General features: G+C 40.3%; 1 protein-coding gene across 4 annotated transcripts in view; it reads right to left on the bottom strand.

The window, feature by feature from the left end:
• Positions 1-10,280: 10,280 nt before the first annotated feature.
• LOC138003460 (uncharacterized) overlaps positions 10,281-17,500 on the bottom strand; it is a 46,297-nt gene continuing 39,077 nt past the window's right edge. For all 4 annotated transcript variants that reach the window (XM_068849543.1, XM_068849561.1, XM_068849548.1 and 1 more), the window contains 4 exons: positions 17,293-17,329; positions 16,406-16,508; positions 12,321-12,458; positions 10,281-11,445 (listed from right to left, as the gene is read on the bottom strand). In XM_068849543.1, the coding sequence (XP_068705644.1) occupies positions 11,199-11,445; positions 12,321-12,458; positions 16,406-16,508; positions 17,293-17,329 (525 nt within the window). In that variant the 3' untranslated portion in view covers positions 10,281-11,198. The remainder of the gene's footprint in view (positions 11,446-12,320; positions 12,459-16,405; positions 16,509-17,292; positions 17,330-17,500) is intronic.

Raw genomic sequence — 17,500 nt, 5'->3', positions numbered from 1 at the left:
CGTTTTTAATTCTTTCAATGTCTCCCTCCAGTGTCCTGGTTAAAACATGTGCCTTAGCCCAGCTCGAGCGTCTGTACCTTCGGCCATGTTGATGAATGTTGCGAAGGGAGGCCAGCCTCTCAGCAATCTCTACACCGAATCGAGAAATCTCTCTTGGTCGCGGTGAATGTTGAGTTTGGTACGGCAATTTCAGAAGTTCTCTCAGTCCTTCTTTAATTGACGAACTTCTTCGTCTTGCATTCTTTTGACTAACTGAGGACGAGCGCCTCAGCATGACATGAATTTCTGACGATCTGCAAGGTTTTGTGGCAGCAATGCTGCGGTCCTTCCTCACGGTGCTGTATACCGCTCCACACTGAAACTCGTACCAATCCGGAAACGCCCCATCTAAAACCTCCGACGTGAGATCCTCTCCTTTGTTCTTGATTCCCAACAAGTGCTTGTGTATGGTGCCTAGATCTGGTCGGTCTCTACGCTTTGTGAGACCCTCGTTGAGGATGGTCTGTACGTAGCCGGGCCAAATCTCTAAAATAGGCAAGGTCAACTTGTGTTCACAGACGGCTTGTTTGACGGTCAAGAGTTGAAGCCAAGACCAAGGAACTTTTCTGGCCAGAATTTCCCACATCAAAACAGCAAAACTGGTGGGAAAAAAATTTCTAAAAGTTGGTTGGTTTAACAGAATCTACGATGAAAAGATACGTCTAATTAACCAAGTACAAGAGCCGTAGGTAAAATAAACTGGAAAATTACAAGGATGTCGAATTCATTGTGAAGGCCGCGAAAAAAGTTCTTCCTTACTCTATGGCTTCTCTTACGGAGCAAAAAATTCTTTACCAAGTGAATAGACTCTAAATCAAGATAAACATCACTGAATTAAAGAAGTTCAAATAAAAGGAGGGTTTTTGACGAGAAGGGAAGACCGTAGTACCCAGAGAAAAAACTCTTGGACAAAAGTGCAAAACCAACCAACTCGAATCGCGACACCTTGGCGGAAGGCGAGTATTTTAACCACTTCTACGCTGAACATGCTCACCTGTAAACATCACAAGTTATACTTAAAGGTTTGCGTGACAGTTGATGTGGTGACTTCCAGTTTTCGTGAACTGAATGACATTCTCCGTCGTTTTCTTTCTTTCCCCACTCCTGAGAGTACTCCAAATTTCCTACTTTCGCCCGTAACTTTTCATCAATGAAGACAGAGAACGAATTCAGAAAGCCATGCACTACATTAACGCTATGGAGGTAGGTCATCCCCTCTGCTACATCCAGAAGTAAGTTGACCCGAGCTGGTAAGTGCATCTCCGTGTGGGTTTTGTAAAGGACGTGGTTGAGAGAAGCTCGCTCAAAACGCTCCAGAACTAAGCACGCCTTGTCTGGCTGAGCATCGAGACACACTGCCATTAGAAGAGCTATTCGTGGGTGCCGCAGCCAGCTAGTGAAATGCAAAAGAAATTACCAAGTCTTGAAGCGGTTTTTTAACCTTATTCTTGTGAAACCAAAACCGAAATTGTTGTTTTCAAAGTAGCTACAGACTGTTAAATTAGCCGATTAGAACGCAAAGCAAGTACGTGCTGCCTGCGCTTAGCGCGGGAACATGGTCGCGAACGTACAAGACCCACTTTTTTTTTGGCTTTCGCTTCTCATTGACTGAGAAGATAGCGAGAAAACCAACAAAGTATTAAAGTAATTGGTGGGTAAACCTATGAAAGTTTTCTCGCGGAAGGTATTGGTAACGATGGATAATGATCCTGGCTTCTTCGTCATCAGTATCTTCCTAAAGAAAATATTTTAGTTTTGCACCCTTGTCGCTCAGAATTGGTTGAGCTAGTACTGTAGATTTGTCGGGTGGTCATGAGAATTTGGTGTTATTTCAAGATCACACCTCTTCAAGTTCTTCTATGACCAAAAATCAATTCTACTTTTTCTTTGTATTTCAAAACTATGTTAATTGAACATTAAGTGACTGAAGCTTTAAGCCTTCATTTAAAAAAGATACTTGTTTATTTTGACGGAAATTTTCCTAATTAATGGTCCGCCATTACTAACGATTGCTGGATCGAGGATAAGACGACGTCAAAGTGGCAATGCGTGTGCACTCGCCTGTATTAATATGCAGCACCGGGAGTTTCAGTCGAGCTTTCGGAACTCTGCTTTTACACTCTGCAATTTTAAGCTAGTGAGTCTTTGGTGTCATCTTATCCTCTATCCAACCCTCTGAGGTCCAATCTTTAGTCCTGAACGTGAGTAATGGCGGACCGTGAAATCCAAGACTTGCATTCAAAGAAAACAGCCTTTGGATAAAATTCGTAGCTCAAAATTTTGCCAGTCAGGTGTCAAGCAAGTTCACGCTTTCAAAACCTGAAGGAAAAATGCAAGACTGAATTTTTTGATGATAGTAGCACTTTAAGCTGATAATTATCTTCATTCCCAAAACCTGTCTGAATGACATTTCATCGAAATTGTGAGGATAATTTACATATTGATCACTCCTGGTGGTTCAAAGGATTAACCAAGATTTGTGTAAAGCAGTAAACGCGCGTTATTCTACTAAAACAGGGGCCCGTTCCTCGAACGTACCGAAAAGCTATTTGTGATACTGGAAACCGCTTGTTTTGGAAAGCCGACCTTTTGACATGTTTTCAAGGTAAAAAAGGAAAGGAAAGGAACTTTATTTAAGTATCTAATCTTCTAGCGCTGTAGAGCACTAATCGGGGACACTGTAAATTGAAATTAACAAGTTAACGCAAATCAAATCACATTTTGGTTTTTAAGGAGAGGGGAAAACCGGAGTACCCGGAGAAAAACCTCTCGGTGCAGAGTAGAGAACCAACAAACTCAACCCACATATGACTGTGAAGTTTGACGACTTGAATCATTTTCGTCCTTGAGATACAAAAGGAATTGTGACACCCGAAAATGGCCCCGTAAAGTTTCGGGACTTTCGAGAAATAGGCCCCAGGTCCTTTTTCTAATACCAGATCAAACGTAAAAGACGTATTCCTTTCTGGTTCCTGTATTTCGCTCACGTGATTAGGGACCATGTTCTTTTCACCTAGACAAAGGAAACGCCTCTGCGTTCTTTTTTAAGAATAGAACCTAACTGGCCTTAAATTGAGGAACAGTTTGGAACTGAAATATGCCTAACATAACCTCGTGCATGATGACAACGTAGAAGCGAAGCCTAACTGATTTGAATGGATGTGTTAAAAATACCATTAGCTTATCAGAAGTACCTGAGTAACTTTGCTTCTTTCATCAGAAGACGTTTGCTACGCTCTTGTCCCTTGTGACATTTCACCGTCACAGGGGTGGAGTCCCATAATGCCCTCTGAAGGGTCATGTGAGGCAGGTTGTCTATGAACTTCGTGGGCGGAACGTTCAAGTCGTCTGTTGTTATTTCAGGAACGACCCCTTGCTGCCCAGACGAGAACGTCGATTGTTCCTTTTCCTTTTTCTAGACGACGGAAAACGAAAATACGAAAACAGATATTTCTCAAAATAATTATTGAAAGAAGTATGAGAAATGTGGTAGGGCAGGAGCCCATGAGTAGGAGCCTCCATATGCACTATATCCTTGAGTCAACCTTTGCCCGTATCTTTCTATTTTTAGAACGCCACGAGTTGTTCGGCACTGCACGCACTGTTTAAAATGTCCAATAAGAATAAAGTCATTGTCTAACGAAGACAAAAATAACAAAAACAATGTACACAAATTGTGCGAATTGATGTGAATTGACGTAAATGTGAGTCTCCTGCTGAAGGGTTGGTTCTAAAAATAGAAAGATACGGGCAACGGTTGACTCATAGCGCTTGTATGGGGGAGGCAAGCTCCTACTCATGGGCTCCTGGGTAGGGAAGTTAAGCGAGTGAAACTGATAATGATGTCTGAGAGTTTCAACACGGTTGAAAGGAGGGTCAAACGGTTTTAACATCGCTGTTCAACAAAATAGCAAATGTTGAAGCAAATGTTGAAGCCGTGTGCCAGGGCCTTAACACTGACGATCCTTGACTACTTTTGAGTGGTTGCTAGGATGTAATTGTTGTCATGGTAACGGTATAGCTTTGCTTCAAGACCATTCAAAACGCAGTTTTTTTAAAGTATCTTAGAACTGAATTCGGTAATCTGGCAATTTTTCAACTTTCCAAAAACGCCCTTAATTTCTCCTATCTAGAATGTATTTATTGTGAAGACAATATCACTAAAAGTAACTCTCGACATACCATTTGATCATGATTGCGGTGGACTCCTGACTGCAGCAACTGACTCAAAAGTTTGATCATTTTTTTGTCTTGGATTTTCTCCGTGGTCTCAATGGCGCTCTCTCTTTGGGATACAGACACGCGCTGAAGACAGCCTCCATGTTTGACCAGCAGTTCTACGCATCTACTGTGACTATTTAAACACGCTGCATTGACAGGAGTGTAACCTTCTCTGTTTACTCTGTATACATGTAAATAAAACAATAGGTAGACAAAAACAAGAATGGAACAACAAGTAGCCTGCGTAGCATGGCGGGAGTTGCTCCTGCCCTAATCTCCTCGCGGTTTTTCTGCCCTCGCCCGCCTTCATTACTTAGCAACCAAAACCGCCATGCTACGCAGGCTAAACAACAAGTTACAAATGTAAACTCCGGAATCTCTGCGAAAGAGAATGGTGCATTGGAAAAACCGCGAGAAAGCAAGAGAGAGACAGAGACAGAGAGAGCGGATTGATATAGGAAAGGTTTGAGTTAGTTCCTGTTTCAATTGCCAGAAGCGGAGCCACAGTTTTGCTATGCATGTTTGTTACCTCTATTCGTGCTTAGGTTTTCTTGTAGATTCCTAATGCCATTATACAAAAAAGGTTATTTTCAATTTCCGTTAAGTAAATCTGGCCATGGATTTCGCCGACAAGTGGCTACTCTGTGAAGGTGCTGTTTTGAGAAACGACGACTGCTACAGTGACGAAAGAGCTACAAAACAATCGTAAAATTATGGGTTGAAAGAAGGAAAATAATCGTGAACGTGCAGAGCGCAATTTAGCACGTTCCTTTGTGGCACTCTGCATAACAGCGACATGACATCACCAAATTTCAGGTTTTGAGGAAAACACCGCAACAGCGGAAAATGGTGAATCTTTCATTCTCTATTTTTATTCTGAAACCAATCGTGTCGTGTCTAATTTATTTTTAGGATACTTCGGCCACATTTTACAATGTGAACGAGATTAGATAATTGCTGAGATTTACGATAGAGCAAAATTATATTTTTCGTCGACGTCGTCGGTCCTAGACCTTAATTAAAGTCTGTTGTTATTTATTAAAAACTGAACTACGGATATCAGATTCCCAGCATTTTCATTGCCTCAACAGACACAGGCTATCAGTTCATATACCTGCTATAGCTAATATAGTCAAGGAACGCGTCAGTAATAAAGCGAGCTGAAAACACTTGTGCAGTTCTGAGAAAAAATGGCCGACAAAAACCAAATAAAATCAACCTGGAAGAGTTGTTGATCCTGAAGTTTTTTTAATAAAACGATTATTCTACTTGGGCTTGCTGGATATAAGATGATTATAACCAACTCGGCGCGTTATCTATCACTTCATATCCAGCGCGCCCTAGTAGAGTAATTGTTCAATACCTAGACTTTCACTCAACAAAACGAGCACTGTCATTGGTTGATTCTTGATCACGTGCCTCTGATCAAATTCAAACAGATGTATCCCGTCCGGGATACAATAGCCCTTTTCACGGTTAGTTGTTTCATTTGCATTACGATATAATCTAACTTAGATGCGAGGCAATTTCGGGCTAAAACTACAAAATAGCCCGAAATTGCCTCACATACATGCTAGGTTACATTGTAATGCAGCTGAGAAAAACTAATCGTGAATAGCGCTATTCTGCAGTTGTTGCCCGCGCCGGATTTTTTGCTGCGATTGTTGAAGGAAAAGTCTAAATATACAAGAAGTGGTTGAGGTTTCCCAGTAGAGCACTTTTCCAACCGTTTCGGTTGAAACGCGGTAACTCCTGGGAATAGTTATTACCAGTCTTCTCAGCGTTGACAAGTTGAGGCCCGAAAGCAACACGGCAGGAGCCCGCGACCGACTTTAAATTGCCCGCGTAAACGACAGCAGTTGCTGCCAATGCTTTTTCAACCGTTTCAACCTAGTTTGATGCCGGTTGAAAAAGTTGATCAACCAAACCAACCGAAACGGTTTTACCGAATAGAACACTAAAAAACTCAACCAACCCAACCAACTAAAAACGGTTGATCCCAATAGAACACGACCTAAATTTCTGGTCTTTCGGGACCATAAATTATGGACATTAAATACCTTTCACTAACCTCGTTTTCTCGGTCCCTACTGTAAGTCACGGACCGAGTTTTTTCCCGTTGATTTATGGCGCATGCGCGAAGCAGGTGGGCCGTAAATCAACGGGAAAAAACGAGGATCCGTAACTTGTAGTACGAACCGAGAAAACGAGGTTAGTAAGATATTTATTAATCCGGCCCGCGGGCAAAGAAACTAGTCGAAGTCAAGCGGAAGGTTCAACTGCCACAAAGATTGCCGTGTCAAAATCCGAAAAACGTAATCTTATTGGCTGTTTGAAATATATAACTTCGTGGTTTGAAACGACAAGCTTTAACGAAAGCGCGAGATTCGTTCTATTTTTTACCTGTACAAGGAGTTGCAAAGATAAAGGTTATAACTTTTATCGACTTACCTATTCGGGTCTGCACCATGATCTAGAAGAAACTTTACACACTTCTCTCGGTTATTGGAGACTGCATGGTAAAGTGCTGAATTACCCGAACTTTCACAGGCATTCACATCAACTCCGTTTTTGATACATTCTTTGACTTTATCAAAATGTCCGATAAATGCGTAATCGATTAAACTAACAGCCATTTCATCCTTCGTTTGGTCATCTAAGAGAAGTACGCTTTGATGGCAAGGATTTCCGGATAACTCTGGAATTTCTTGAAATTATAATCCATTCAAAATGATAATGAAGATTGGGGAAGCTAGCTGTTTCTTTCTTACGCAGCTATTTCCTGAAAAAATCGCGCGCTTTAAACGTAACAGTTACTACGTAACAAAATGCTGGCAATTAGAAACTGCTAGTATATATATGTCCGACGCTAGGACACTTTTTACATTTGACTGAACTTGCCGGTCAGACCGGACATTTGGAAAGATTAACTCTATAACGCTTTTAAATTAACATACTTCGAGGATGACGTATACTCTTCCAGAAGAATGCGAGGGATTATCGTGCATGTGTTCCGTAAAATTGATGCATTTTCTTGGTAAACTAATCGGTCTGGCCGGCCAGTTCTGACAACATCAGTTTCGAGTGTGGAAAGGCGGCTTCGAATTCCGACTTTCTGCAACGCAGGAACAAAGCGGGATTGGGTGGCAAAAGTATAAAGACAGCAAACGGTTTGGTCTTCGTCTGGTCACCAAAAGGAGGGTCATTAGTCCAGGCGTTCCTGGCGAAGACCCTGGAGACTGGAGACGAGGATCGCGATAGGCTGTGTTTAGGGAAGAAAACTGAAAGGAAGTCGCGCGTATTGGAATCAAACACCTCAACACTCGCCTTAACATGAATGTTTTGATTCAGTATTAATTATCGTTGATTTCAAATGAATTCGACCCAGTTGAATTTTTCACGCATATTTTATAATGACCGTACTGTATGTGATGATTTTCTACTGATATAATCTCTTTTTAATGAATGTTGAACTGAAAATACCGGCCAAGAAAACTGTCCCAAGTTCTGACTTCAATCCTTGACAAGTGAATGGAACGTAATGAATGAATGAATGAATGAATGAATGAATGAATGCTATAAACAAGCTCTAAAACAGACTTACAGAATTAGGGAAAGATGTTGCTATCCTGCCCGTGAAGTGACCTTTCTCTTTGGAAACAGTACTGATGCATGTATGAATAGTTACATCTTCGTTTCGGGCCCTGGGAAAGTCATTCTGCTAGCTTCAAGTAATTACAAAGCTTATTATTTCATTTTCGCTTACCTTGTAGATAATAGCGAAGACACAAACAAGCCATCCAGTTTCACAGTTGAAAATGATCCTTGATTTCTTGGAAAGCTTCTGACCTTATTTTGGAGTATCTAGTCACAACCCTTCTCTTGTGCGCATGCCTGAGGAGCTCCAGATTTCTTGGATTTCCTCTCATTGGGTCGTGAAGAACAGTAAAAGTGTATCTGATTGGTTCTCTCATGTTCGCTAGAGGGGAGACTGTGCAGCGCGCTTTATGTGCGACCGCGTGTCTTGGAAATTGGTTATCCGAGAAGACTAGAAAGTCTAACCATTTGCAGGTGTCATCACAAAGGGAAAACTTTCTCCTCAGTTACTTAAAGACCCTGAGTGTTGGTCCGGCTGGGATACGAACCTACGATCTCCCGCTCGCTAGTTCGACGCTCAACCAATAGACCTTTTCACCGATACGGCGGCCATTTTGATTTCTATTGTTTCAAAAAGCTATTATGGGATGCCCAGGGGGCAAATACATATTAATTTGCCCCCTGAGCATCCCATAATGTCTTTCGAAACAATAGAAATCAAAATGGCCGCCGTATCGGTAAAAAGGTCTATTGAGCCACCGGTCGTTATAGATTGAATCGGAGAAAAACAGAAGTGATTAATTAACAAGCAATAACTGGCTTTAATTTAATCTCTTTACTCTTCATTCAGTGCTGAGTCAAGTGGAGATTTAATCTCGTAAGGTTCATCCAGACATTAACAATTATTAAGATGACAAGCCATTCCAGTTTCGTAAAGAGATCTCATTTGGAAACTTCCTTGAAATTGCGGTGAGTGGTCGCCGCAACTGAAAACTAACAAAATTAGGTTAGGCTCACTGTTGTGGCTTCACCTCTTGGCTTTAATCATGATTGGCTCAGGGGTCGAGTAATCTCCCCCTCTCTAGAACGAAAGTAGCATGGGGATAGACCATCCATTTCTTGTGACTAATAGCGGAGCTACAATTTGTCAAAGGGTTAATTACGGATGGCTCAGGGGTCGATTAATCTCTCTCTCTCCGGAACGAAAGTAGCACGACCCCAAACTGAAATTTTTTTTTCTGTTTTTGAAGAACTTTTCCGAACGACGCTTTTTAAAAACTACACTTCAGACCAAATCAATCCAGTTAGGCCAAACAACAATTAATTTACAATGTCAATATGGCAACTGCTTACTTCAGCCTTGCGGTCCAGGTAAACCATAGGTGTCAACTAAATACTCCCTTTGGTAAGTTGTGATTAGGCTGCGTGCTTTTTCTTAAATTGCTCGATTAAGAGGAGACACGTCGTTTGTAAAGACTACCCAAGGGAATTCATGGGACAATCCACATACCCTTGTGTAAGTTTTTTAAATTAATATTATGGTAAGCATGACTGACTTACAAGGATGCATCTGACCTGAAGACCAAGAGGAAAGGCAGTCAGTTAGCACTCCTTGAGGGTGAGATGGGAGAATGTTTTCAATGTGGCAACGGTAACACTGAGACATGCACAATAATAATTATTGTCTCCTTGTTAGTATTACCTCACGGTGGAAAGAAGCATCTGCAGGCAATTGCGAAATAAAGTACAGAAGGAAATTAGGTCAGCAAAGCAACAATTTACTATTTTATCAACACAAAATCTGTGACATAGAACAAACTGACTCTAAGAAATGGTGGAGACAAATTAGATGTCTCACTGGTAAGGACATCCGACAGGACAGGTCTCACCAATTTTTAGATGATAGCTGCCCCAATACCCTGGCCATGGCAATTAAGGTGAACTCCTTTTTCATAAGCCTGACTGATCATTTTACTCCTATCGAACTTTCAGCTCCTCCCCTTCAGGATGTTCCGCCAGAACTTGTGGTTACTGAATCAGAAGAGTTTAAGGCCTTGTTATTAGTTAAGACGGGTAAAGCAGTAGACCCTGATTTCATCCCTAATAAGATACTAAACGAGTTCGCCTTAGAACTGAGGCCAGTGGTTAAAGATATTTTCAACTCTTCAATATCCAAAGGTTTTATCCTGGATTTATTGAAGGCTTCCTTCGTCAGTCCGTAACCTAAGGTGTTACCACCTACATCGATTGAAAGTGAGTCTGAGACCAATTGCATTAACATGTACCCCTGCAAAGTGATGGTCCAGGACGGTTTCGTTCGCGACCGTCTTGTTAAATCAGTGTCTCGTGAACTTTGCATTTTGGAAATAATTTTCGTTGGATACCCCTATAAGAAGGAGAACTACAGTAAGCAGACATTCTACACCATTTAAAAACACAGCTTTATTAATGATTATTTACCAATTCCTTGCACAAATGTTCATCGAAGTAAAAGTGAGTTCTTATATCAAGATTATTTTCCGTAAGTTTTATTTGGTATGAAAAAAGCTTTCAACACGCGGTATGAGCATTAAACAAAAATGATTCTGATAAAAAAATTGTAATTCTTCCGAGCACGTACGTATTAGCCTATTACGGCCTACCGGGCATGAGGTGACCTTCCAGCCTTTACTGTAACCATGCATGGAAGCGGCCGGAAGATGGTTAAACGAGAAATTTACGAGCTGAAAGCTGAGGCGTCTAGTTTTTAGCGACTTCTCGTCCCACCTTTCCCCAGCAACAGCGAAATTACACTAGTTTGGTTGCTTTGAAAAACCTTAGCACGAAAACCAGAGTGCGTGCGGAAAATTCATTACTTTCCATGGAGAAGATACCACATTGCCTGGTCAGAAAATTTTGTATCGTGCTCCGCGCAGACCACAGAGCAGCGGCATAAATTTAAATATTTACTTTGCTTAAAATATACGGTAAGTGAATGTTTTCGATTTGTTGGGGTTATTTGCTCCTCCTGGTTCCCTCCTCTTTCACGCGGAAGACATCACAAAATCCTAATTCCATTTCGAGATCAAATGCCGAGACTTAAGAAACAATCCCTTACAGGCGAAAAAAGGAATTAAAGGGATGTGTCTGAGGTAAACAAAAAATGAAATTGCCAAATTTACACGCTATCAATAAACCTGTTAAAATTCTTAGCAACTTGTATCCAGAAGGAATGACAGCAGTTTTCCTTCAGAACAGTTTAATCTAAGTCGGTGCCCCTTACTATCAAAGTGCCCTTCAAATATCAGGTCGTTTTTAGGTCACACAAAACTAAATTACAAAACTACTCATTTTCGCTGTTCTCATTTTCCCGAATCTGAGGAAGTCGAAGATGAATCATCTTTATCGTCTTTCTTGGCGGTGTTTTTCGCTTTGGATTCGTAATGTTTCTTGAGCCAGCTCAGCCACTTGCTTGGGTTTCCTGTGAGATAAGTGCTTTTCAAAGGACTGGGTACAGAGCCTCGCACCTGTGTGATTATTGTGATTTTTGAAGACCGCGTTGCATCATGGTATGGACGGATGATTGCGCCGCAGATACCAGTCTCCATCCTAAATAAACAGTGCATTGGTCAACAACTAATAATAGCCAGCACATGTAAATACAAAATATATATATAATTAGCATATACCAAGACAGTGGATAGCGTTGAAGCCGCGTTTTAATTGGCTACTCAAACTCCAAATATCCTTTGATATTTTTTGCAATTCACCTCCGGGCAACTCGCACGGGATTTGTGCAAGAAAATGTTGAAATCGTTGCAGGAATAAATGAGTTAAATCATCTTTTTGTGATGTATTATCACACTGTTTTAGTATATACTAAAATAACTATTCACCGACGGAAGTGAAGGTGATATTTACCAAACCTCTTCACTAACCACCTCCACTTCGGTAAATAGTTAACAAATATTAAAATTGTAGCCGAACGAAAACGCAAGTAAACTCTTAGAACCAAAAATAAATAATAATAATAATAATAATAATAATAATAATAATAATAATAATAATAATAACCCAACAGATGATAAAGGATTAAATTCGTTCACTTTCTAGATTACGTCGTCAGAGGGGGCAATTCTTTCAGTTAGTACGGATAATAATGAAATCGAGCTAAATCCAAGTAAAAAAAACTATTCATATCATGGACCTCCACCTTTTCTGCGCAGCCTTATAAATTTAACAAAAAAGAGGCCGTCCACGGTTGCAAAAATGAACTATCGCTTTAAATGCATGCGTGAAGTTTGGAACACAAGTGGTACCGTTGTTGTTCTCGGTGATAAAATAATCGAAAATGGTCTAGAAAATCGTGATGATGATAAAGGAATCATGTTGAACGTGGATGACTACTGAAACCATTGTTACCAAGCGCTGTCCAAAAACAGTTTAGGTGACTTAGCAACTAACTCGAGTCAGGATATACGAACCTCAAGACCGTGACCTTAGTGTCGTCCCCAGGAACACTCGGGTGATTAGCTGCTTTCCAGGTCCACGCATAATATGGCTCCTCGTCCTCGCGGTCCAAGCTTGCTAACACAAAGCAACGGTTTTTCTTCTCAAGAGAACTGTAGAGATCAGAGAAAGTAAAAATTAATAAAATAAATTTGCACTCCCAGAGACCCAGAGATAAATCAAACGAGAACTGTGAAGAAGTCGTGGATGCATTGCTTACAAAACGGGAGTTCTGTTGCGATCAGTTGCTTTCTGATCTTCTTAGGGTCAAAGAGGCGATTCACATAAGACTTCACCCTAACAACATCAACAGGGATAGTGGAATAGAAATTCCGGAAGCATGGATGCCCACAATCAAGAAACACAACAACAGGAGAAGCGTACGACAGCGGACCGCCGAATGAACAACACACCGAAACAGCGAGGATCGAAATGCACCAATCACAGCTGCTGAAAATCAAACAATCACAGCGGAGCATCCTGCTTAAAAGGTGACGCGTAACCAGTCGACCTCACCGCCTGATGAAGATTAGCAGTATGCAGTCGAAACGTCGCGATCTACATCACAAGTGACCACATCGTGAGACAAACCACGATGAATAACAATCTTTTTTACGACATTAACATGGAATCTATATGTTAAGCATTTTATAGATGCAAAAGAGCCAGGTGAAAATGATTGCCAACCAAAGTTTTTGGTTCCTTTAAACTTTTTACGAGGTTGTTAAAAGCCTACGAAAGTACCAGAGGATAATCATTTTGCTAGGAAGGAATAAATTGACCTCTTCAGCTTGTACGTTTTGATTTTCCCATTTCAGTTGTTACTTTAGAGAACAGTTTCTTTCAAATGCCGTGTTATGCACGCGCTTATTTACGAATAACTTATGAAAAAACAAAAGAATTCCCTCGAGAACATCACGTGGCCTGCAATGGGAAAACGTGCAAGCTAAAGAGGTCAATTCGTGTTTGACTCTTATCGTAAAGGAATGCTTCAGTCTCTGTTCAACTACAACAAGGTGATACCGAAAATAACTGGATATTTCTCAACCATTTAAACACAGCTATCAAGAGCTTTTAACGTCGTCCTTCACATTTAAATACCTTTAGCTTTTCAATGTGTTACAAGTATATATAGGTATTAAATATAACCAACAGAGTTATGGAATAATAATAACAAACTAATAGAGCAGTATTTTGTTTTAGGCGCACACAGTTATCACTGTCCACGGCAATTTCACGGCGTGCTCCTTTGCTAATACGAGTGGACCTGTGAACTTGACGGATAGGCGAGCAAATGTCTCTTCGCATTCATTTTTAACACACACAGCACAGTGACACCTCAAGTCTTCCACTGAACAATGACTCGGTAACACATGCTGACTGCAACGAGTATCAATTCCGTCGGAACGAACGAAGAAAAGTCGAAGAATATTTCAACGTATTAGGTTGCGTCACTAATTCGGAAAATCGATATTGATCGTTGCCATTTCGACTTGAATTCAACTGAGTGAGTGACAAATTGGCATGTCTTGAAAAAATCGATAGTGGTCGTTGACTTATCGATTAGTTTACATCTGAGTAAGTGACAGATTTGCATATTTTGACGCCTAACGATAGTCGTTTATACGCATCCACGACTAAAAAATGACACAAACGTCCTAAGAAATCCCCAAAATAATTGTAATTATTAAAAATGCATTTCCAGAGTTTTGATTGGTTTAGCCATTATGGTATATGAGATATTATACCGTGTTCTACAAATATCAGTAACTGCACGCATCAGTATTCTTGTCTTTACAAAATAAAATAAGGAAAAATTATCCATAATTTGTGAGCGTTTTTAGTAAAACAATTATTCCACTCGTGCTTGTTGGATATGTGATGACCATAGCTAACTCGGCGCCACACACTTCGTTGTGTATCTATCATCTCATATCCAACGCGCGGTCGAGCAATAATTGTTACTTATTAAATTTTCAATCCCCGGATATTGCGTATGTGCCGTTCTGATAGGCTCACTCAATCTCGGTTGTCAGCTCATATACCGTAATGACCTTATATGGAAACCGATTGCGTCGATCGTTTTGCAAAAACTGAAACAACATCCTGTCATTCTGTAAATAAAACAGTTCAAAATTTAATGAAAATTTAATTAAACAATTATTCCATTCGCGCTTATTGGGTATGAGACTGGTTATCGCCAACTCGCTACAACGCGCGCTCGCAGACTCGTACCCAGTCGCTATTTACGTGTTTTGCTGGGCCTCTTCCCATGACACCCCGCGCGCCTCAACCATCCTCAATCAACACGTAAATATTGACTGGGTACGAGTCTGACGCACTCATGGAATAATTGTTAAATACTAATTGAAGAAAACTGTAATTTTTTCGATATTCTTAAACCTTGAAGAATGTGGAGACGTGCATGGAGAGTAACAATTCAACTAAACACAACAGTGTTAATAATCCCATCTGTGCTTTTGTGTTCTTGTTGACTTCATACGAGTTACAACAAAGAAAAATTAAAAACGTTTGAACCCAACGTTTTCAACCTGATCCAAGAAAATTCCTGACCGTGAGCAATCAGTCTTTAACAGGCAGGAATGTTGCCGACGTAGCAGGTGGTTTGGTGAATTTTAGACGCTTCTTTTCACCGGGGTTGACTTTCAAGTGATCGTTTGAATGTACTGGCCGCAGTAAAACCTGGAAATCAAAAGAAGAAGCGAAGGGGTAGGGGGCAAGTTAACAGAAATGCTTTGCCGTTATCACAACGTCTTCTTCGATGGAGTGTTTGATTTAATCGCGTGATTGTAAACCAAGTGACCATTTTAGTCAAATAAGTATTGATTGCTCGGAGTCGGTAATTGAATTTTCTTGGATCAGATTTTGCTTCAAGAGCAGGAAAACAATCTTTCGGATAGACAAAGTTTTTAGTTTTCCACACAACTCTTTCTAGCGATTCACCTCATGAATATAAATAAAGTAGGTATAAAAACATCGCTTAAAATTTTCAGTTTTCTCGTTATTTTGTGATTGCCTCTAGATTTGCATTGTGTTACTAAAAATAGCGAGACAGGGTTCTAAGAAAGAAGTAACAAGGAGGAAACGATTCTCAGAAAACGAGTTTTTGGCTTCCAGGAACTAAATGAGCCCCCTGCTCCAATTGAACCCCGTTGAACCCGAAAGTGGACCTTATTGGCCGAATGCAAAAATGGCCGCCAACAAATTATTCTTTTGTCTTTGTGTTAATTAGCCTAACTAGCCTCGTTTTACAGCCCAAATTCTTTCAATTTTACGCGTGTGAACGAGGCTAGTTAGGCTAATTAACACAAAGACAAAATAATAATTTGTTGGCGGCTATTTTTACATTCGGTCAATTAAGGAGGCTCGAAAGGGTTTTTAGGTGCGCACGCGCGTAACCTACACACGCCATAACTAAGAAACATGCGTCCGCTGAATGAATCAAATTCCTATCAAAACTAGCGCGGAGTAACACACCAGAAGTGAAAATACGGCGTAAAATCGCACGAACCAGAAATAAAACCTGCGGGAAAAAATTGTCTTCATCTCCAAATTTTGCTCGGTGACCTATCTCGAATTTTTGCACGCACGTATCATTCATGATGGCACTTCAAATAAAAACGTTTCGGGGAAAGTTATCTGGTACAATTTTCTGTAAACTATAAAACGCCTTTTTCAATGTATCGTAAATTGTACTCCATAACTTTTTGTCATACTCTCTAAGAAGTTAAAGAATTTAGGGAGATTTCCAACAAAGAAATAAAACCGGTAGGTCACCGACTTAGTATTTTCAGATAATTTTTAAATACTGAAATTTAGAGGGCTTTTTTGTGGACCTGGTGTGTTTCCATGGCAACCAATTTGAGGTCATAAGTGCCCTTAAAGTTGACATTTATAGTTTGCCAACACTATGAAATATCTTTCTTTGGTCATCTTTCATCGTTTCACAAACACTATAGTAATGAAAAACGCTTTCGAGCCTTCTTACGCAAAGCATTTTCTGAGTGCGGTATGGCACAGAGTACATCACCAAACATACCATTTGAGCACTTTGAAGTCGGCCATTTGATCAAGGAACGATACGCCATCAAATGTTTTGTCCCACTTGCTTCGTTCTTCCCAATCAGCGACTAAATCGATGGCTAAAATAACAGAGAGGAATGAACAGTAATACTCACCCTAAAAGATTGTTTTAAGATTAGCGAAAATCAGTGGTTTGCTCGTTATGTCATGGCCGCCATGTTGGATGACGCAAAAAATGGATCTTTCATTATCTCTAGTTCGTCATCTTCGCCATCGTTATTCGGCTATAGAGGATGCTTGCAAACTACAATAGCCTGGTTCGCTGGTAAAAATTACCGCGCATTCTTGCTATTTAAAAGCGAAGCACTCAGAAATGAGAAATTTTTGCTGAAGCCAAAGGCATCTAAGAGCTCGCAGGCCACAGCATTCTCTTTCTTTTCTTGTTCATAGATTGAACGGCAGCATACAAGTAGAAATACCAGAGGGATCTTAAAGGTCGCAAATGAAACGGGACCTTCGTGATTAATATCATTTAACTTGCTTTAACGAATATGTACCGTCCCGCGGCTTAACTGATTAGGAAAACATAATATAGTTAATTTAATCGTAAGCACCATTTCGCTCTGGAAAATCGCGTGCCATCACACTGTGCGCAACGATCCCCCAAATCGATAAGAACCCCTGGTTTTTTCTAACAAGGCAAGCATGACCACAAGAGGCATAAGCAAACTCAATAGCTTCTTGTTCATTAAAAGCTGTCCTTGGGACAAAAGACATTAAATAACGACACTTGAATTTACTGCGTATGTTATTTGTGCTGAGGGACAGACCATACTTAACTTTAATCGTTGAATAGTTAAAGATTATTTCACGAACGCGCGTTGGATATGAGATGATACTTACCATCTCTGTATGGGACGTCCTTTAACACTATCGTCGCCTAGTAATTAAAAAACACAAAGAACTTTAGTACATTTATTATAGTTAAATATCGCTTTCCCTGCCATAAACACTTCAAAGAGAAATTAAAAAATGCTTAAAGTGCCTCTGTGACCAAAAAACCAATTCTTATTTTTCTTTGGATTTCAAAACTATGTTAACTAAACACTAA

The sequence above is a fragment of the Montipora foliosa genome, chromosome 1 (assembly GCF_036669935.1).
Source record: "Montipora foliosa isolate CH-2021 chromosome 1, ASM3666993v2, whole genome shotgun sequence".
Classification (NCBI taxonomy): Eukaryota; Metazoa; Cnidaria; class Anthozoa; order Scleractinia; family Acroporidae; genus Montipora; species Montipora foliosa.
This window is presented reverse-complemented; position numbering and strand designations above follow the sequence as displayed.